Here is a 20,033-nt window from a genome sequence, read left to right on the forward strand (position 1 = left end):
TGTTCTTCAACCCCGCCACCCGCCGGCCACAGGCCAAGGCCGGCGAGGGCGAGGCCTTGCCCAGCCAAGGGGAGGTCGACCTCGCCCAGATCTGGCGAGACCGACCTCGCCATCGCCGACGCCCTCACCGGCCCTGGCTTGTGACCGGTCGCCAGTGCCGGCAGCCGGCCATGGCCAAGGAAGGGAGGGGCAAGAAAGGAAAAAAAAGAAAGAAAAAAAGAAATAAATATTAAAAAATTCAAAATATTATTAAAATATTATTAATAAAAAGAAATTTTGTGTAGTTACCAAACGCATTTATGTTCTTTTTCTATTCTAAAAACAGAAATTTTGGGCAGTTGCCAAACGTTTTCAAATGCTTAGAAATTGTTTCCGGGCACGGAATAAAAAAGAATCATTTCTGCTCAAAATCTATTTCTAGGCACAGAATGATTGCCATGCGTAGCCTGAGAGCGTGAATACATTTTGGAAATGCAGTTCTTGGCAGGGATATCTCGGGAAAAGAATTGGCATTTTCGTAAATAAAGTCTCGAAATAACTAATGTGAGGATTCAAAGTGGTAATTAGATACCAAATTTCTACTATGGAAATATAGATTCGAGAGTGATAACATAGTGAAAATCGAAGCATGTTTTTAGTATTTATCTTTTTAAAAATATAAATTATCCTCCCCATACAACTAATGTCCAATTGCTAATGGCATCATGAATTCTATAAAAAAAATTTCTCATAATTATGTCCATCTCTTGAAAAAAGAAATAGATAAATGCCCTCTATTTTTCCCTTTTTTGGGGGTTTAGAGGACTTTTAAAAGGAGAAGAAAGCGGATTTTCGAAAAACCTAGAGAGAGAGATTACAGAAATTCCTCAGCAACAGCCGCTCATCCGCCGACCTTATTCACCATACTGATCTCGCCGGAGCTTCGATAAAAATGGCGAATATAAAATAGAACCACCGTCTCCGACGTACGCCAAAACCCGTCGCTCTTTCCTGAAAGTGCGAGAGATAGGCAGAGGAGCTTGTCGAGTTCAGCCTTTCGCTGATGGAGGGAGGGAGCGTGTTGGACGCCATCTATGAGGAGGATAACTTCGACAACGACGATGTCGAAATGGTCGACGTCGAGGAGGGCGAGCTTGTCGTCGACCATCGGGACATCAAGAACGATCCGACACGACCCGTAGTGGATGGAGATGGAGATGCCGAGGTGTCGAAGCAAGAGGAGCAGAGCAAGAATCGCAGGCGCAGGGCGAACAAGAAGAAGAACAGGAAAAGGAAAAGGGTCGCTCCTGGGTCTGGCCCTGACTTCACTGACATCAACAGGTCGCGTTCCCGATTCTACCTCGGACCTTTGCAGCTTCTCGTTCCATGGGACAAAGTGTTCATTTGTCGCTCGAATTCGTCGTCTTGTCTGGAAGCGATATAGTATTTGGCTTGACCATTTGATTCGTAATGTAGTGAAGGGCTTTTGATGTTGCGCGCATTTGGGTGTCCCTTTTAAGTATCTTGGTCTTAGCTTTACCATGTTATTTACAGAGTTGTGCTTTGGTCTTACCATTACATGGATGATAAACCGTGGAGTGCAGGGAAAATATGATGTTCTATTTTATTTTTTTTCATTTGGTAGATGCAGACGTGCACAAGAAATTTGTGCTTGAGATTTGTTGCAGCTATCACTCATGGCAATGCCCTCATTTCTGCTTTCTGCTCTTTCCAGGTTCGTGCTCGATACCTGTAGGAGACTGAAGGAGAAGAAATCGTACATGGTGTATACTGCCGTCGGTTGTCTGGGAGTGTCTGCGTTGAGCGATCTCGTCAAAGAGGTTAGTAGCCTTTCTGCCGTGTTTATTTTGTATCAACTGAAGTAGCATTGGGATTATTAGGTATGGTAGATAATGTTGTTTGCTTATGACTGAACAATTGGACACAACAGGCGTAAGGTAGCAAGGGAAAGTATTTTGGACTTATGCAATTCGAAGGAGCAATAGAGTTTCATTAATAAAGATTCAGAATGTGATTTAATTGGGAAAAAGCTGTTCTATGTGCATACATATAGCCAGAATAAAATGATTGCTATCTGCTCCCAGGAGACAGGATTTTGAGGGGTTGAAGTTTTTGAGTTTGCAGGATGGAGAGAATCCCTGGAAGTAGGATAAGAAAACGGTATCTTGTCAATGGAAGGTGGATTGATTTTATGTGCTGTTGGTTTTGGATCTTATACTTTTAGTACAGTTGGATGTAATTTTCTTCAGTTAGCTGTGCATAAATTTTTTTGGTAGTGTAGATGTCAGCATGTTTAGAAAATCTCCAACTCTTTTGCCAGAAGTTTCTCATTGCTTTCTCTCAGAACTTCCAAATTAAACAACTTATGATTTTTTAAGTACCTTATCCTGCCTTAGCACTCGCATTTCTGTATTCCAGGTAGATGCTATTCAGGCTTGTGGGGGTCAGATGACTGCTGACGGTAAACGGCAGCGAACAGGTGGGGGTGTACTATGGAGTATCATTAAAGCACGAGAACCAAATGCTTACAGAGAGATAATGAAAAGAGCAAGAGAATTTGAGGTGTGTAGTTGATTTCCTCTTTTAAGTCATTTAGTGATTATGTGCAACAAGTTAAAATATTTTTATCCCCTTTCAAGCGGATGCAACCGCATTTGCACTACTGACATTGTTAAGCATGTCTAGACAGGAAATTAGGCCTCCAATTACCTCCCATTAAAATGGTGACTGTGATATTACCTTGGACAGGAATTTGTCCTCTTGTTGACAGTTCAGTGGCTTGGCTAGTTATCTGAGGGGTTGCTGGTGATGTATTATCCGAAAGGCTTGAACAAATTTAATTCTGCTTTATTGCGCAACAGAGATTGATCCTTTACAAAATGATTCATAACCTTTTGTTCTTTTCCTAATAATTCTGTTGGAGCATCTGGTGGAAAGTATTGCTCAAAGACCAAATTGACCGTAGGTTTCCTATAGCAGATTTCTTCCTTTTCTTTTTCTGTTTTCCTTTCCTATAGCGGTTCGAACATGGAACAAATACGTGATTGGTTGGACCCTAGCACAGAAACTATCCAAGGAGAATAACTTATAGTAAGCCGATACGCACTATCTTTAGCAGCATTAATGATATTGTGTGCCCGAGGTCTTTCGGAGCTTCGGATCCGCAACATTTCCATCTATGATGCCTGATTATCATCTATTGGGTTGCATGCTTTCCTTATTCTGCAATGATGATTTACATGCTAGGTCAATTCGGGGAGTCTTTTCTTGCCCAACCGTGATTAAGTTAGTCTATGTTCTTTATCATATGCAGAAGCAATTCAAGCCACACAACATTCAACAAGGACGACAGAAAGAGGTACCTTCTGATGGACCTATAAAAGCATCCCCTGACAGGAGTTCTGCGACCACTCCAGATGGTTTCTCAACAATGCCTGAGTTACACGATGTCGATCAGGAATCGGCTGGTGAGGAAAAACGACAATCCGTGAAGGAACGATTGAGAGTACCTGTTTCTTACGAAGACATTCTAGATGACCCAGAAGACGGAAGTGGATAATGTTTGTGAAAAAAGACGTTATTTTCCCTTGGTTGTCTCAATTTGTGCATAGCAAACATCCTAACAAGTTTTGCAAACATTCTTGAGGCGAAAATATAGCACATAGTGTTGGAGAGGTTCAGAGTTGACCTTATTCTCTGAGGGGGAGCATAGCGTCGCGGCTTCAGTGGGCTGTTCTGCAGTAATTTTAGCACAAGTCTGTGGTGACCGTTTTTTGGTTATAAAATGGTCGTGTTGATCCATATGTGAAGTTCTATTATAGGCTATCATTTTGGTTTGTGAAAGTGCAAAGAAAGGAAAGAGAGGACATCAATCAAGTTTTGTTTCTTGTTACAACAAGTTTTGCAAACATTCTAACAAGTTTTGCAAACATTCCTGAGGCGAAAATATAGCACATAGTGATGCACCTAGGGGGACCGGTGGACCCGTTATGCGATTAAACGAACCGACGGGCCCGAAGTCAACGATCTCGGATTGAGCTCAAATTTGATCGGCTGAAGTGAAACGGCGTGCTGATCAAAACACACGGCCGTTGGCCGTGATTAACGATGGATTTTCGCAATTCGGGATCGTTTAGATGGGTTTTTTTTATTATTTTAGTATTTTTTATGGGTTAATTTAGTAAGGGGCAGTTTCGTAATTTTACGTTTTGATGTTTACTAATCCTAGTAGGGTTAGGTTTGGGGCTATATAAGATTATTTTAGGGTTTCGTTTGATCAGACTTTGGATATTTTGATTGTTAATCGATTGAGAGAACAGTTTGTTCCTCGTTATCTTTCGATTTTTCTGTTTACCCTAATTTCTTTCGTGTTTCGGCATCACATAGTGTTGGGGAGGTTCAAAGTTGATCTTATTCTCTGAAGGGAAGCACAGCGTCGCGGCTTCAGTGAGCTGTTCTGCAGTGATTTTAGCGCAAGTCTGCGGTGACCGTTTTTTTGGTTATAAAATGGTCGTGTTGATCCATATGTGAAGTTCTATTATAGGCTATCATTTTGGTTTGTGAAAGTGCGAAGAAAGGAAGAGAGGACATCAATCGAGTTTTGTTTCTTGTTACAGTTTTGCCTCATCAGCAAACCTTTGAAGTTTAACTACTCTGCAATGCGTCTCCTCTCCTATTTGATTTTGCGCAGTTAGTATATCTGACGCTTAGCAGCATCGTGATTTCCATGGCTGGCATTATGAAAAGGCCAGTGATTCCTTTTAAGATTTGTGTGGTGAAGATGTATGTACTGGAAGATCCCTTCTATCCAAGTACTCCTGTTTTCTTTGTTTTTGTCGATCAGTTCCTCTAGATCAAGAGGAGGTATGGTTCCAAGAGTAGATTGACCTCGAGTTGCGATTTTGTTAGGCAATTGGCTATTCTTCTAGAAAACCCGTCTTTATATTCTTGGTGATCCCAGTTGGTATTTAAAGGTGTTGAGAACAATGTTCACCCTGGAGCATGTATAAGATTAGAAGCAAAAGAACACTCAAACTAACTTTTATTGCAGCATGGTGTAAAGCTAGCACAATTGATGGTGATTAACAATTCAATAACGTTTGTGGGAAACATGAGTTATCCAGGTGAAACAATCCCCATCAATGCACTCCAGTTGGCAAACCCATCCCCTCGGAATATGTTTCCAAGTTGTTCGACAAGCTAACTCGGAGCTTTCATTTCAATACCAAATTCTGGGCAATGTTCATTGTCTCTATTTTGCTTGTACTTCTATATGCCTCTGTACAAGCAACTTGTGCGTGGTTGGAATCATTGAAGCAGCTAGTGCATCAATGGCATAATATGTATAGACTATAAGTTGCAAGCTTAGAGTACCCAATTGGCAGTGCACCAGTGCTAATCTGTCTTTTGCCTTTTATGCAAGAAGAGGCAGGCAACACTGCAATCATCAACTTTTGAAAAATGGAATTTCTTCTTCCATGAAGCAATAGCTGCTTCAACCAATGCTTTCGCTGCGTCTTCCTCATCTTTTGCTGACCCGACCACTGTTGCAACTTCATTGTTATTGAGCACATCCCACACCTGCATGAGAGCGTTTGGAAAATATTAGAACATGGGACAACAGTTTCCATGACTGTGAATCTCCCGCTTAGGTAGTGCATGTGCTAATCATCTGATAGTGCCTCTGACCATTGCTTTTGGATTTCACTGAACTTCATACATAGCTTTATCGAGACCGAATTTTCTTACCCCATCTGTTGCAAGGACGATGAATTGGTCTTTTGGAGTTATACGGTGATAAGAGATGTCGGGAATGGCGATTATGCCGTGGTTTTTGAGCAAGTAGTCGCCGAAAGCACGGGACATGGCAAGGCCAGGCATGTTCTCATGGGGTAGCCACACGCGCTGGATGTGTGGTTCTTCCTTCAGAGCTAAAACCCGGCCGTTGCACTTCCTTATTCGGTCGGCTTCGCCTGCAAATACATTCCCAACCGAAGATAAGTACCGAAACCATCAAGATGCATGAATAATATGGGGCTTAAAAATAGAAGAGCTCGATACAAGTAGATAAGAGGTCCTCAGTGAAGAACTTAAGGCCTAAGAACATACAAACAATCAAAAAAAGGTTAGATCCAAATAGGAATAGGATGATTATGCTAATCTTACTGGGAACATTAGGCTTCAAGTCGGTAGTCAATTGAAGAGTGCGAAGTCCGTCTTCAGTGAGAGTCCCTAGCACTGCTCTCGAGTCGCCGAGGTTGGCTATGACAAGATCCTCACCCTGTGATTATTATTCCAACTATTAGCCTAATACCAATGGGCGGTTTTTTTGAAGGATGTTAGAATGGACGGATCAATGAAAATTTTTGCGGTTCCTTATAATTTGAGGAGCAAAATACCTGTCTTATGACAACAACAGCTGTGCTTCCACTGGTGGAGCAGTCCAATCCCTCCTGAAGCTTGATCTCCTTGTCTATCACCTTGAAGGCACTGATACATGCATCTCTCCATGCCTGGAAGTTCTTGCTCGGCATTGATCCTGGGTCACAGTCATCGTGCACCGCCGTGACTTTGACATTTGCCAGAGAGTTTCTCTGGTTTAGCACAAGCAGTGGCAAATGGTTCCGCACTAACTTGCTCACCAGGTGACCGTTCTTCCCATGACCGTCAAAAACTCCGCAAAAGGCTCCATCATCTTCTCCATATCCCTAAAGAGAGGGCAGAGTACATCAATGTCAAAGAAAATATATGGAATGGGTTGCTCATATGATATTCACCATACTGAAATAAGTTAACTGTGTAAGTTGGACCTGAAACTTGCATCAAAATCATCCCTAATGAACACGAAGAAAGGATATCACACACACCACCATTTTCTGTTTGAATTCTGACGAATTGGACTAAACTAGAATGAGAAGTCATCACAAGCAAACTAGCCAAAAGCTCGTTTCATCAGACCGTCCTAACAAAAACAACCTCAATTGATTCAATAATGTTCAAATCTCGACAAACCTGATAGAGTATGGCAGCATCTTGGTTCAACCCTTTGCTTCCAGCTCTTGAATGAACAGATCCATTTCTCTTAGTTTTATCATTGGTCTCGTCAATGAACACTGCATTTTCTTGGACATCTTCAGTATCATGAATCTCAGAAGATACAGTGGATATGCAGATTCCCATCTCAAAAATGAATACTCGTTTCTTTTTCTTATGCTCCAACCTGCGTTTTTATAGTCCAACGACCAACTTAATCATGGATTTTTAAATAGCCAACGCATGTTGGCACAAATATATATTTTATAAGAATGTGGCTCCCAGAGAGCTGAAAGCAAGCCCTAGGTTCAATAATTCACTGTTTTCTTTAGAGGTTCTTATTTTATGAGCACCCCAAGATTCATTTGAAGGGGCACATGAGGTGGACCTTAGTAGGATCTTGGCAAGCCAAGTCAAACAATACGGTATCCATCGTTCTTTCTTTCAATGTATAAGTCGCTTAAAAGTTTCGCAGATAAGTTCATGCGTCGTGTCTCGGAACTAGTTAAATTAGAAAATTTGTAGATGACCGCTTGTGAAGAGGCGAGTCTACCTAAGAAATACGCAATCCTTCCGTGGACGTTTTCCTATAGGATTAGTTCCTTTTTTCCGTACAAGAACCCTCTCCATGAAAGTTAATTACCTGATATTCCTTCGTAAAAAAGGAGAAGGTTATGATTACAAGTGCGAGAGTTTCAAAAGGCTAACTTGATGTAGTAACAACCAGGAACCATGATGTTTACTCAGGCACGGTTGTGCTTGTGCTTGGCTTTTGTGAGCATGGTGTCATCCGCTGTCAATGCGTGGGCACTCTTTGCCTGGTTGTTACGTGCAAAGTAAAAGTTAGTTTTGTCGGTTGGTCCCTCTCCGCAGTGACATAAAGGAATAACATCGATTTTGTTGGGAATTTGTCAAGATCAAGGACCCAGAATCAAAATCTACTCTTTGATTAGAGATTCATAGAGCATACTACCGAGGAAGTGAGATTGCGTGAACGAAAAAAGAGATTTTCAATATTGTTGGGTTTTGCAATTTTCAGATGGCATTTGCATCTAATAAACTGGAATGGCTCAAATGACAACCTTTGAAACATTGAGGACAACCTCCTAAAAAGTAGCAAATTCTGGTCAACAGTGCGAATCCTTACGAAATCTTGAGGATATGCAGTATAGGCTTCTAGTAGCAAGATGCACTCCAAAATTGCCAGTGAGCTTATGCGCCAGCGAAGATGGGTCCTGCACTCGATGCACCACCAAATGTTTTGACCATTTCTTTCCTTTGGATGCACTGATGACCAAGGTATTGCGCCCTTAAAGTAATCGAGCCAGTTGACTTTTGCACCAATAGAAAGAAGGGTGTTGTTTAATCTTGGGTCGGCATCCAATTTCTGTGGATCTTGTAGCCTTGGTGCTTTGACAAATCAATGCACAGGCTCGTACATTATTGGAGGAAGAGAAATTAACAACCACCGTTGGCCCAAAATAATGGAAAAGAGAAGATCCCTTCACCACGAGAATTGCCTCAGACTCGTTGACTTTTCCCCTTACAAAATGTGGACCAAGAAGACTCGAGGGAAGTCGGCCGATTCCTCAAGCAAAGAGATAAGCTTTAGCTATACATGAAAGGGCAAAAAACTGAGCACTATCTACAGCCTCTAAAGTCCTTAAATCTTTGTGGAGATAAGTGCACTAGAAGTCCTAAAACTTATCACGAAAGTGCAATTGAGTCCTAAAACTTTCAAAAAGTGCAAACAAGTCCTAAAACTTATCACGAAAGTGCACTTGAGTCCTAAAACTATCAAAAAGTGCAAATAAGTCCTAAAACTTGTCACGAAAGTACAAACTAAGTCCTAAAACTTGTCACGAAAGTGCAAACAAGCCCTAAAACTTTAAAAAAGTACAATCAATGGAAGGACTTGATTGAACCAATTTGACAAGTTTTATGACTTGTTTGCATTTTCGTGACAAGTTTTAGGACTTGTTTGCACTTTTTAAAAGTTTTAGGACTCAAGTGCACTTTCGTGACAAGTTTTAGGAATTGTTTGCACTTTTTGAAAGTTTTAGGACTCAATTACACTTTCGTGACAAGTTTTAGGATTTTAAATGCACTTATCCCATCTTTGTAAGAAGAGAAGTACTGAGGCCTCTTATACAAATGGTGCTTCCACAATTCTCAGATTCTAACCCAATAAATCGGTATATCCTCGAAGAAACCAATCTATCCACCACTGTGATTGATGATGCTGACTTGACAGTATCAACCGGCTCGTGGAGGGAAAGAGTAGTTGGCTTCTTCACTGTAATCTTGAGTTTCCTTAGTTATTCATCCTGTTTCTTATTATCCTCATTCAATAATTGATCCTTATCAAACGATTTCAAGAGGACATAGTTGCCACATCTGTTACGCACAATGAAGGGATAAATCATTTGGATATCTTAGGGAGGCTGGACAATGCCAATATATGCAGGAAACATCCAAACACAGGTAGTTGTCATACATTTGACTCGTTTGGTTAGACTTTGGGAAATGTCTTCGGCAAAATGCAAAGGCCTTTGGACTAAATGGATTTCTGAAATACAAGTAGTGTTTGATAAAATGTATTTTAAAATTACATTTGAAAGCAACTTTAGCTTAAATACTGTTTAGTAGAGTGTATATTTTGTAAAGGACTTTTGTTAATATTTTTCTTAAATTTTTTTTTGAAGTGACAGCCGACGGCTAGATCTGACCACCGGCCAGCCTCTCCTGAGGTTACGCGACCTCAGGCAGACCTAGGTCTCGCAACCTACTGAGAAAGATAAACAATGCGATCAATGGTGCGATGAACATAAAACTTGCATTCTGAAAATGCAACTTGCCAAAGCACCATCGGACCTGCCTTGGGCCAAAGACCTTAGCCCTTTGGAAATGCAAAAAATATTTGCATTTGGCCAAGGAACTTTGAGGCCACAAAGTTCCCCAAACAGGCCCTTTGTCCATTCAAGCATGACTTTGGTCACTGTTCGGAATCGGGTGGACAATATCTAGGATGTTGTTTTAGCTACGTTCCATTCATAAGGCATTAGGCCAACTTGGGTATCTACTTTCCATTAAGCTCGTGAAAAGTTGTCCCTGCGAACATCATTTTAGTGGGTACTCGTCTGTTGATGTCTAACTTCTTTTATGTGTTCGTGCTCTGACGATTCCCAACTCAAATTTGGTGCATGCAATCTTCGACACTTCCGCGAGGCAAGAAAAGAACTTGACAAAAAGAGAAAACATCAAAGCTGTGAATTTTGAAAGGTTATTCCAGAAAACGGGGTACAGATCCATTTCTTGAACAAAGATCAGACTCTGCGAAATACAGCTTCGGTTCAAACGAAGATGAAAAGATTAGGCCAAGAAAGAAGTGGGTTTGTGCAGAATATGATCAGGAAATGTATTCGCACAGCGAATGTACTAAAAGAAAGAAGAAAAGGAGATGTTAATGCATTTAGCTACTTCAAATTTGGAGGAAGCCATGGCTGAGATGCGAAGCTTCTCAGGCTTGCCTCCTCCCATCGTGTCGAAGTAGCGATCTCTCTCGGCACCACGCAAAAGGTGTGTCGTCGTTTTATCTCGTATCGAGATTCACCACACACCCGTGTCTGAGAGTGCCCTCAAAATCAAGAAATCGAGATAAAAAGTTGAAATTTTCACTGGAATGTCGCCGGCTAATTGTGTCATGAAACGACAAGAGTTTTTCGAGTTTCAGGGATCTTCAACCGGCGAGAAATGATGTCGGCTCCACGCGGCAGACCGGTCGCCACCGATCGGCGCCGACTGTTGACTCGATTCTTGGAGCCAGACGCCCACACCTCCGATTCAAGAACTCAATCCACGACCACATTGTTCAATTCAAACGGGCCAAAAACCAAAAGAAGAAAAAAAAACCCAGAAAAACAAAACAGAGCAAACCAGGACCGATCGCGCAAGGCTCGCGATTCGAGAAACTCGAGCTCGAACACGAAGCGAGCATTCAACCCCAGTTACGGCGATGAGGCAAAGGAGATCCAAAGGAACCCTAATGGCTTCTCCAGGGAGAAATCAAGCGTATATATATATAGGGCGATAGATGTGCCAATCAAGACGGGCTCGTTCTGCGTAGGCCCAAGAGCAACGAGCTCTCTCTCCTTATGGGCTAATGCAAAAATGGAACTGCATCCGGTGATTGCATCTTCCTCGTTTGTTTTATCCCACCCGTCAAACGGGTGAGTTGGGTCGGATCGAAAATTAGTAGATCCCAACTTGATTCATTTTCATGCAATGCAAATTTAGTGTCGTATATCCATATCCGATCCATACTCAACACTTGCCCGACCCGGCCCATATTACTAAAATATTTGTATATTTAATCTATTTTATGAATACTCACATCTAAACTGACGTGAGAATGCGGAGCGAGCGTGAGATCGAGAAAGAGTAAAGAGGGAATCATAGAGGTGAGGAGTTGGGTTTAAGTAAGTTGTGTACCCATTTGATGCCCATATTATTTTTGGCTTTACAATTTTAAACTCATTTATGATCCATAGTCCATATAACAATACAGCCTAATCAAATATAGGCCGGAAAATGGATTCACGACCCATTTTGACAGGTCCACGGGGCCGGGTACGAAACTGGATAACAACGGAAGAAACGCATGGGGCAGATTTTTTAGGACTCGGCTGATGTGAACGGTCTGGATACACGAGACCTTCGCGAGACCTCGCCGGATCTAACGGCCGGAATTCATGCGTTTCCCTCTGAAGTATTTTTTTCCCCCTTTCCCCTCTGTCTCTCTCTGTCTCCCCTCTGATTCTCCTCCCGGACCGAAAATAGCGAAATGGGGCGGCCCCGCTGTGGAAGGCCCAGGCCCGTTCGTTATTCGGCTTCCGACTTATATCGGAAGGTCCTGATACGCCCACGTCACCGATCTCCCATATAGTAGTCGGAAGTCAAACCCTTATTAATTCGGGGCTCGATTTTCCATCGATTTCCCGAGAAAATATTGTCTCTCCAATCCGACGATGGACCCAACTTTCCAGGAAAAAGTCCTCTCCTCTGTATGTAGAGAGAGAGAGGGAGAGTTGAACGCGTATAGAGAGCAAGGAGAGTTGGTACTTTATTGACTCGATTCAGCAACTCCCATTCGGTCTCAGCGAAACCCCTTATAAAGCTGGTGCCGCGGAACCCATCTTCTCTCGAATTTTCCTCTTTTTTTTGGCCCCCGGGAAAATATCGTCGAGAAAGTCGGCGCCATGGACGCTGCGGCGAGCTCCATTGCCCTTGATTCGGTCAGGATCGCCCGTCGTCAGCTACGTAATGGCAGTCCCGACTCATCGAGGTCGGTTTCTTATTTCGCTTTCGGTTAACATCTTTTCGCAAAATCGTTTGGGAAGATCGATCTCCTAAAAAGAAGGAACGACAGGAGATCGAATTTTTCCTGGACTCCTGGCGCGACTTGCGTTGGGCCGTTGCGGAATTTTGTGATGGCAAGTGTTGTGGATATCTGGCTGATTGTTGCGTGCGTGCGTGCGTGCGTGCGTGATGTGTGTTTGATTCGTTGTACGTTTTGGATCATGATGGGAGGCTTCGTGTGAATCGTGTTCGTAAAGGTGGAATGTCGCGGCGCGTCCTTGTCTTTGGTTGTGACCGAGGATTTGGTAATTTGATCAAGTTTTGCAAGGGGAGGGGAGGGGCTTAGAGCGGTTGATTCGAGAAAAGCACGACGAGGGGTGAAAGAATTTTGTATGTTATGCTTCGATTGGACGGTAATCGAGCTGATCAGGTCAATGTGGCGGTGGACAAAAATTGGTTCTTGGTCATGGAGAATCCAATTTGCGCTCTGTTGGGGGGTAGAGGGCAAAAGGCGTCTCGGCTCTTCCGGACAGTCGAGTATCACTTAGCTGAGATAGACTAGCTTGTTGCGCAGCAGTAGACACTAGCAATTAGAGCAATGTGCGCTCGACTTGTTAACAATTTCTTGTGTAGACATTGGGGTTTTGAGTTGGGCTTGACATTTTGCACGATCTGTACCACATCAGGTTTCAAACGTCTGTACGTTTCCATTTTGCGAATGGGCAGAGGGATTATGAATCATCCCAAGCCTTAAAGGTTTCTACGGATTTGAATGGCGAGAGGAGTGGAGCACTTTCAAGATCAAATTTCTTTGGCCCCTGTGAAAAGAGAAACCAGGTTAGACAGACATTTTGCTCTGCTGGAGTGTGCACGTACGATGGTACTGCTGTGGAGTCCGACTCGCATGCTGCGGAAGAAAAAGTTGGAGTGCTCCTTCTGAATCTCGGTGGTCCAGAGACTCTTCACGACGTGCAACCCTTTCTGTTCAATTTATTTGCAGATCCCGTATGCTATCTAACCTTTTATGCATATATGCATGTTTTTCAATTGTGTATATCTGGCTGAATGTTTATCTTCTCCATTCACAGGATATCATACGTCTTCCCAGGCTGTTCCGATTCTTGCAAAAACCCCTTGCGCAGCTAATATCTGTAATCCGGGCTCCCAAAAGTAGAGAAGGATATGCTGCCATAGGAGGCGGCTCACCTTTACGTAAAATAACTGATGAGCAGGTAAAATAGTGTGCTGCCTTTTTCAGTCTTGTTATGTGCCTAATATCTCTTTCGAAGATGTTCTCTACTTTCTTCTTTCTATATATACTGCATTAAAATGATATCTTTAGTTTACATAGCTAGGTGTGAATGTTATGTCGCACTTTTTGCAGGCACAGGCACTCAAAGGGGCTTTGGAAGCAAAGAACATGTCTGCAAATGTCTATGTTGGCATGCGCTACTGGTATCCCTTCACCGAGGAGGCAGTTCAGCAGGTTGTTGCCAATTCTTAAGAGGATATCTAACATTTTTATTGCGCTGCTTGTATTGATGTAATTTGTCAAATATTGTTGAATAGTTAGACAACCATGTCTTTCCATAATACGTTGGTGATCTGTCAGTTGACCATTTATATGAATTTTCTGTGCTCAAGTGATTTCGCCGCTACTCCTCTTCTCAAGATAACCAAGGCTATATGGCTGAAATTTTTGTCTACTTCTGGACAGATCAAGAGGGACAGGATTACAAGGCTTGTTGTACTTCCGCTCTATCCACAATATTCTATTTCTACGACTGGTTCAAGCGTCCGAGTCATTCAAAATGCATTCAAGTATGTTCTTCGTCTTTGTACCGCCTTTGTTTGCACAAGTTGAGTGTCTCGTTCTTCCTAACTAGATTCAACGGATCATTTTTCAGGGAAGATGCTTATCTGTCAACAGTGCCTGTTTCTATAATACAATCTTGGTATCAAAGAGAGGGTTACATAAAGTCTATGGCGGACCTGATTCAGAAGGAACTGGAGAGTTTCTCCAACCCTGAGGAAGTGAGTTGGTATTTGTCACAGCTTACATCAGATGCGAAAAATCAGAACATTTAAGCAATCTGGCCTCGTCCACTGGAAATGGCTTAATTAATTGTATATTTTTATTCAATTTTAGGCCGTAATATTCTTCAGTGCTCATGGAGTACCCGTTAGTTACATTGTGGATGCTGGAGATCCATACAAGGACCAGATGGAAGAGTGCATTTACTTGATTATGCAGGAACTGAAATCTAGAGGAGTTAACAATCAGCATAAACTTGCTTACCAGGTTGGTTGTGAAATATTAGTTGTTGCCCTTCTTAGAGACCACTTCTTTTGGTTGTTAATTGTGCTTAGAGACTGTTGTATGCAACTTACTCTGGCCTCTTTGCTAGTTAGCCGATAGCCGAGCTATATAAATGCTCTCTCTCTCTCTCTCTCTCTCTCTCTCATTTTTATTTCATTTCCTTTGTAGAGCCGAGTTGGACCTGTGGAATGGCTGAAGCCCTACACTGATGAAGTACTTGTCGAGCTCGGCAAAAAAGGGGTGAAGAGTCTCCTAGCAGTTCCAGTGAGGTGAGCTATCTTCAATTGAAGTTGAGTCTATAAGCATTGAGTTGTAAAGGAGAATGTCTTGACATGACCCGTTTTCGGTTTTAACTTGCCAGCTCCTGAGTCTTTTGTCCTAGTATTTTATAAATTTTGTCAGATACATCAGGTCATCGACTGCCCAGATATTACATTTCATATAGGCATCTTGAATGCGGATATGGACATTGCTTGCTGTGAATTGGACATCTGTTGCCATTTCTTTAAACTCTTCTCTTTACTTGATTGATTTTCAATTTTCTGGTCTCATTCACGGTGAAAGTAGTTTATAAAAATCAAAAGTTTTGTTTAGTTCAACTGGAACTGATTTTGCCCTGGTTTCTAACTCCAGCTTTGTGAGTGAGCATATTGAAACTCTTGAAGAGATAGACATGGAGTACAGAGAGTTGGCACTTGAATCTGGCGTTGAGAATTGGGGCCGTGTTCCGGCTCTGGGTTGTACCTCTTCGTTCATCACGGATCTAGCTGATGCAGTGATCGAAACCCTACCTTCAGCAACAGCCCTGTCGAGCCCCAGGACTTCCTCAAATTCTCTTGACCTGGATCCGGTTAACTATGCAATCAAGATGTTTTTTGGTTCAATATTGGCATTTCTCTTGCTTTTATCCCCAAAAATGATAACAGCTTTCAAGAATCATCTCTGAGGAAGATACAACATGCTGTTGAACGTCAATAAGATTGACATGAAAGATTTGAGAGTAGAGTCCAAAATCCCATATGCACTTCGAAAATTGCTCCTTTTTTCCACCTTGGATTGTCGACATTTGCTCGTGTGGGAGTGTTGAATTAGATTTCTTTTTTCGGGGGGTTTATCGCTTTGATCTGGTCACATTCAGGTCGTTTAGGCCTTGTTCAGGTATTTCGTGAGGCTGTGACCTTGCGGTCCTCGTACGTGTAACTATGCCATTTAAGACTTTATCAGATATGCAGTTTTGGATATTGAGGATTTATTGATCACAAAGGCTTGGAATCACGGAATTCCTTTTACAGTAAACACGATACAAGAGAGGTGCCTTTTCAACCAACTACGGCCAGCTTACGGTAAACCAAGAGCTAGGAAGAAAGCCATTTGACCAGAAGTAAAACCAAAAGCTGGGAAAGAGAGATTTGACCAACGATATCTTCAATAATAAGTTATAAAAATTGAATTTAAGCGTCGATCAGAAGTTGATACTTCTCCATGCCTCCAATCCCATGACTTGAAAAATTTTCACAAGAAATGATTTTCGATTCGATTAGCGATAAGCTTTATTAAGGCAGACAAGGCACCTATCTGCATCCTTGAATTGTTAGTATAGAGTCCAAAGCTCCAGATGATTGCAAGAACAAACCCAAACACGATGTTCATCAGATCAGCATTCGTGAACCAAATACCACAGCGCTTTATTTAGTTCAAAATCTCAACATCCATATGCTTTAAACACATACATCACATGAAAGTCCGTCCACATCAAAGCTAAATGAAGGAAAGAAAAGTAAAGTTGCAGGATCTGCTTTCACTGCAAAAGCTTCAGAAGAGTGGAGATCCTATTTGTAATGCATCAGTAATTTGCCATAAAGAACACCCCAAAATCATGGTCACGGTGATTCCCAAGTCTTTCGCTTTTACATACCATTTACCAAGGTAGGAAAAGCCACCACGATCTTATTTATCATCCAATAAGGACACAACCGAAGCTTCCAGGAACATAAACAACTACAAGAGCCTCATTTGGTCCACCAGACGTGGAAATCCTTGCGCCTGTTGATCTTCTTCTGCAGCTGGAGTAGACCATAAAGCAAGGCCTCAGCAGTAGGAGGGCAACCAGGAACATAGATGTCAACAGGGACGATCCTGTCACAACCACGAACGACGGAGTAGGAATAGTGGTAGTAACCACCACCATTAGCACAGCTTCCCATAGAGATTACCCACCTCGGCTCCGGCATTTGGTCATAAACCCTGCAACCATTTTTTGATGGTGTAGACTCACAATTATTTTTTGATCATATATTGTCAGTAAAAAGCAAAGAACAATGCTTAAAAGAGGAGTGCAATCTGCAATAAGTTCCGATCAGCAGAATAGTTAAAAATGGATAAGACACCCAATTCTTGATCCACCACAGAACCATACTCTGTGTCAGGAGTCCACTGACAACGGTATTCTCAGGATGGAACAAAGAGGCAATGTGCAGAAAATTAGTTGCAGCAATCATAAGTCAGCAACCAGGGTGAACAAGGAGTCACTGAATCCATATCCATAATCAAGCAATATATACATAAGCTATTAAATGCTAGTTGCAAAAATTTCTTATCCTTCAAGTGAGTGACATAGGGAGACCTCTGCCTCCTAATAATACACTAAGCACACTTTGGAAACTGAGCCAAAGATAGCAGATGACCACCTAGATTGCTTCCCACATGATTTGGCTCTGGTGCTATTAAATTGCAAAGATTCACCAAACCTCTGGTGGTATGCACATAACTCAAAATATGGATGATAAATGCCCGGACTACACACTATCCACTCCGAATACAGAAGATAATTAACCAATATTGCTTCAGAAACCAGGAAGATAATAACAATGACAAAATTAGGACTAGTCCTTATTTGGCCTCAAAGTTTTAGATGAATTTGACAATACAAAAAGCAGCCAATAAAGTCAGATTGTTAGATCTTAAAAAATGTTTTTTTTTGGGGGGGGGGTGGTGTGTTCCATCCAACAATGCGTACAACACAAGGCACTGCTAATCTTCCTACCCTGAACCCAGTAACTAAACATGCCTTAAACCGTAATATTTCTCCAAATAGGTCTCCCCATTTTGCAGATATTTCACCATCCACTCAACCCACGGTCTCTCCCCCACCCACCCGGGAGTGGGGTTTGTACAGACAGAATGGCACAATGTTGCATAAGTTCAATTTTGCAAATAATCTCCAAGACCAGCCCCAGGTGAATTCTAAGTCCACAATGCCCTTTAACGGTGGTGGCAACGAAGCTTTGTTCCCTAACAAATTGATCTCTTCATTGACGCGTCCAATTTCTCTACCATTCTCTTCTATTTCCTGGTGGTGGCAACGAAGCTTTGTTCCCCAACAATTTGATCTCTTCATTGACGCATCCAATTTCTCTACCATTCTCTTCTATTTCCTGGTGGTGGCAACGAAGCTTTGTTCCCCAACAATTTAATCTCTTCATTGACGCATCCAATTTCTCGACCATTCTCTTCTATTTCCTGGTGATGGCAACGAAGCTTTGTTCCCCAACAATTTAATCTCTTCATTGACGTGTCCAATTTCTCTACCATTCTCTTCTATTTCCTGGTGGTAGCAACGAAGCTTTGTTCCCCAACAATTTAATCTCTTCATTGACGTGTCCAATTTCTCTACCATTCTCTTCTATTTCCTGGTGGTGGCAACAAACCTTTGTTCCCCAACAATTTGATCCGTTCATTGACGCGTCCAATTTCTCTACCATTCTCTTGGTGACTTCCAGGCGTTTGCATCTTGAGTGATTTGCTATTGGCGGCTCGCTCTTTATCATCTCAGACATAATTCAGGGCTACTGCTCCTGTTCTATCTCTCTCCTTTTTTTCACCTAACTCGAAAATCTTTTGTCTGGCCATGTAACAAGCATCAAGAACCCCTCCTTTGACGTGCATTTACAAGCCCATTTCAAGGTCATCTAAGAACCACCACCAGAACTCAATTTTCTACCATTTTCACCCAATCTCTATTCTGATGAATATCAACTTCCGATTGGAACAAACCCCTGAATTCCTACGGATTAGGCGACAAATTTCATCGCCACTGTCATTACCTGATTTTCTGGCACGCCGTCACTACAAAAATCATGCAAGTATGAAGGAGAAAAAAACACGATGAAGTAGGCGGGGCATTGACACGATCCAACGAGCTAAGTTAAACATCCGTCACCCCACCAAATATTCAAAACCTCAACGAAGCACAAAATCTCCTAATGTCCCATAGAAACCCAGATCCCTCACAACCAAATGACGAGCAAACCCAAAGGTGAAAACAACATCGTGCGACTCCCAACTCCTCCAATCAGATTTCTCTCCACGTATTTCTCAGAAACCAAGCGGCAATCAACAAAATCCACCAAAAAGTACGACAAACCGCACTCCCAAGCGTAATTACCCTCACCCATCCCTCGTCAAACCATACCGCAATCAACCAAATAAAAATTCGGAAAAAAAAAAAATCGAAAGCAGACGGGAACCTACTTGCGGAGAGCAGGAGCCATCTTGTTGGTGAGCGTGCCGGCGACGATCATGCAATCGGACTGGCGAGGGCTGGGCCTGAAGATGATGCCGAAGCGGTCGAGATCGTACCGGGCGGCGCCGGTGTGCATCATCTCGACGGCGCAGCAGGCGAGGCCGAAGGTCATGGGCCAGATGGAGCCGCGGCGGGCCCAGTTCATGAGGTCGTCCACCTTGGAGATCACGTACTCCGCCGCCTTGGAGAGGCCCGGGGGCGGCGAGGAGGCGGAGGGAGGCGGGGCGCGGGCGTAGGGGGCCGGAGTGGGCGCGGCCCCGCCGCCGGGCCGCCGCCGCGGCGGCGGAGAGGGAAGGGGCGGTGGTGTGGAGGGAGAGGGCGCGGAGGTGCGGCGAGAGGCGGGCGGTCTTCGCGAGGAGAGCCATTGTCGCACGCAGGGAGGGAGAGTGAGAGAGAGAGAGAGAGAGATCTTACAAATGTGATTTAAGAAATTAAGACTGCTTAGGAAGACGAGGGTGAGGTGGCTTCTCATGGTTCATCTGTTCCTTTGTTCTTTTCCAACAATTCAGGGCGGTTTCATGCGATGCTTCCTTTTTCTTTTCTTTTCCCTTCCCACCTTTAATTTCACTTGTCTTTGAAATAATACCGCAAAAAATGTCGAAAACTTCGACATACCCGTGACAAGTTACGCCCCAACTAATTTCGTATTATAAAAAATCCAAAACCGATTCATTAAAAATTTCAAAACTCGCACATCCACGCCGCAATTTAGCTCTAGACCGATTTTCATCTCATGAGAAA

At 42.7% G+C, this 20,033-nt stretch overlaps 4 protein-coding genes across 4 annotated transcripts; 2 read left to right on the plus strand and 2 right to left on the minus strand.

Moving 5' to 3' along the window:
- The first annotated feature begins 824 nt into the window (after positions 1-824).
- On the plus strand, positions 825-3,801 carry LOC115671067 (uncharacterized). Its single transcript, XM_030592536.2, has 4 exons — positions 825-1,320; positions 1,715-1,820; positions 2,419-2,562; positions 3,314-3,801. The coding sequence occupies exons 1-4, from the start codon at positions 1,043-1,045 to the stop codon at positions 3,557-3,559; spliced, it is 774 nt and encodes a 257-aa protein (XP_030448396.1). The 5' UTR covers positions 825-1,042; the 3' UTR covers positions 3,560-3,801.
- Positions 3,802-4,863: 1,062 nt separating this feature from the next.
- On the minus strand, positions 4,864-7,263 carry LOC115671066 (probable protein phosphatase 2C 72). Its single transcript, XM_030592535.2, has 5 exons — positions 7,012-7,263; positions 6,399-6,707; positions 6,166-6,280; positions 5,749-5,972; positions 4,864-5,580 (listed from the first exon to the last, which is right to left on the minus strand). Exons 1-5 carry the CDS (start codon positions 7,177-7,179, stop codon positions 5,395-5,397), a joined length of 1,002 nt encoding a protein of 333 aa, XP_030448395.1. The 5' UTR covers positions 7,180-7,263; the 3' UTR covers positions 4,864-5,394.
- Positions 7,264-12,230: 4,967 nt separating this feature from the next.
- Positions 12,231-15,790, plus strand: LOC115670958 (ferrochelatase-2, chloroplastic). Its single transcript, XM_030592379.2, has 9 exons — positions 12,231-12,376; positions 13,077-13,395; positions 13,479-13,622; positions 13,775-13,876; positions 14,108-14,211; positions 14,298-14,424; positions 14,540-14,692; positions 14,879-14,979; positions 15,344-15,790. The coding sequence occupies exons 1-9, from the start codon at positions 12,291-12,293 to the stop codon at positions 15,654-15,656; spliced, it is 1,449 nt and encodes a 482-aa protein (XP_030448239.1). The 5' UTR covers positions 12,231-12,290; the 3' UTR covers positions 15,657-15,790.
- A 752-nt stretch (positions 15,791-16,542) lies between these two features.
- LOC115671105 (uncharacterized) lies at positions 16,543-19,708 on the minus strand. The gene is given in 3 exon segments (XM_056321077.1): positions 16,543-16,954; positions 19,241-19,557; positions 19,559-19,708. Coding segments are annotated over 3 exon segments (651 nt in total). The 5' UTR covers positions 19,658-19,708; the 3' UTR covers positions 16,543-16,719.
- Between the last annotated feature and the right edge of the window lie 325 nt (positions 19,709-20,033).

This window comes from Syzygium oleosum, unplaced genomic scaffold (assembly GCF_021117445.2).
Source record: "Syzygium oleosum isolate NSW1041296 unplaced genomic scaffold, Sole_v2.1 Sole_v2.21, whole genome shotgun sequence".
Classification (NCBI taxonomy): domain Eukaryota; kingdom Viridiplantae; phylum Streptophyta; class Magnoliopsida; order Myrtales; family Myrtaceae; genus Syzygium; species Syzygium oleosum.

Excerpts from the sequence above, each read along its gene's own strand:
- LOC115671067 (XM_030592536.2), top strand. The coding sequence starts at position 1,043 with ATGGAGGGAGGGAGCGTGTTGGACGCCATCTATGAGGAGGATAACTTC. Across the intron at positions 1,321-1,714 it reads GACTTCACTGACATCAACAG|GTTCGTGCTCGATACCTGTA; the intron begins GTCGCGTTCCCG and ends TGCTCTTTCCAG. Across the intron at positions 1,821-2,418 it reads TGAGCGATCTCGTCAAAGAG|GTAGATGCTATTCAGGCTTG; the intron begins GTTAGTAGCCTT and ends TCTGTATTCCAG.
- LOC115671066 (XM_030592535.2), bottom strand. The coding sequence starts at position 7,179 with ATGGGAATCTGCATATCCACTGTATCTTCTGAGATTCATGATACTGAA. Across the intron at positions 6,708-7,011 it reads ATGCTGCCATACTCTATCAG|GGATATGGAGAAGATGATGG; the intron begins GTTTGTCGAGAT and ends CCCTCTCTTTAG. Across the intron at positions 5,581-5,748 it reads TCGTCCTTGCAACAGATGGG|GTGTGGGATGTGCTCAATAA; the intron begins GTAAGAAAATTC and ends GCTCTCATGCAG.
- LOC115670958 (XM_030592379.2), top strand. The coding sequence starts at position 12,291 with ATGGACGCTGCGGCGAGCTCCATTGCCCTTGATTCGGTCAGGATCGCC. Across the intron at positions 13,396-13,478 it reads TCAATTTATTTGCAGATCCC|GATATCATACGTCTTCCCAG; the intron begins GTATGCTATCTA and ends CTCCATTCACAG. Across the intron at positions 14,212-14,297 it reads GTCATTCAAAATGCATTCAA|GGAAGATGCTTATCTGTCAA; the intron begins GTATGTTCTTCG and ends ATCATTTTTCAG.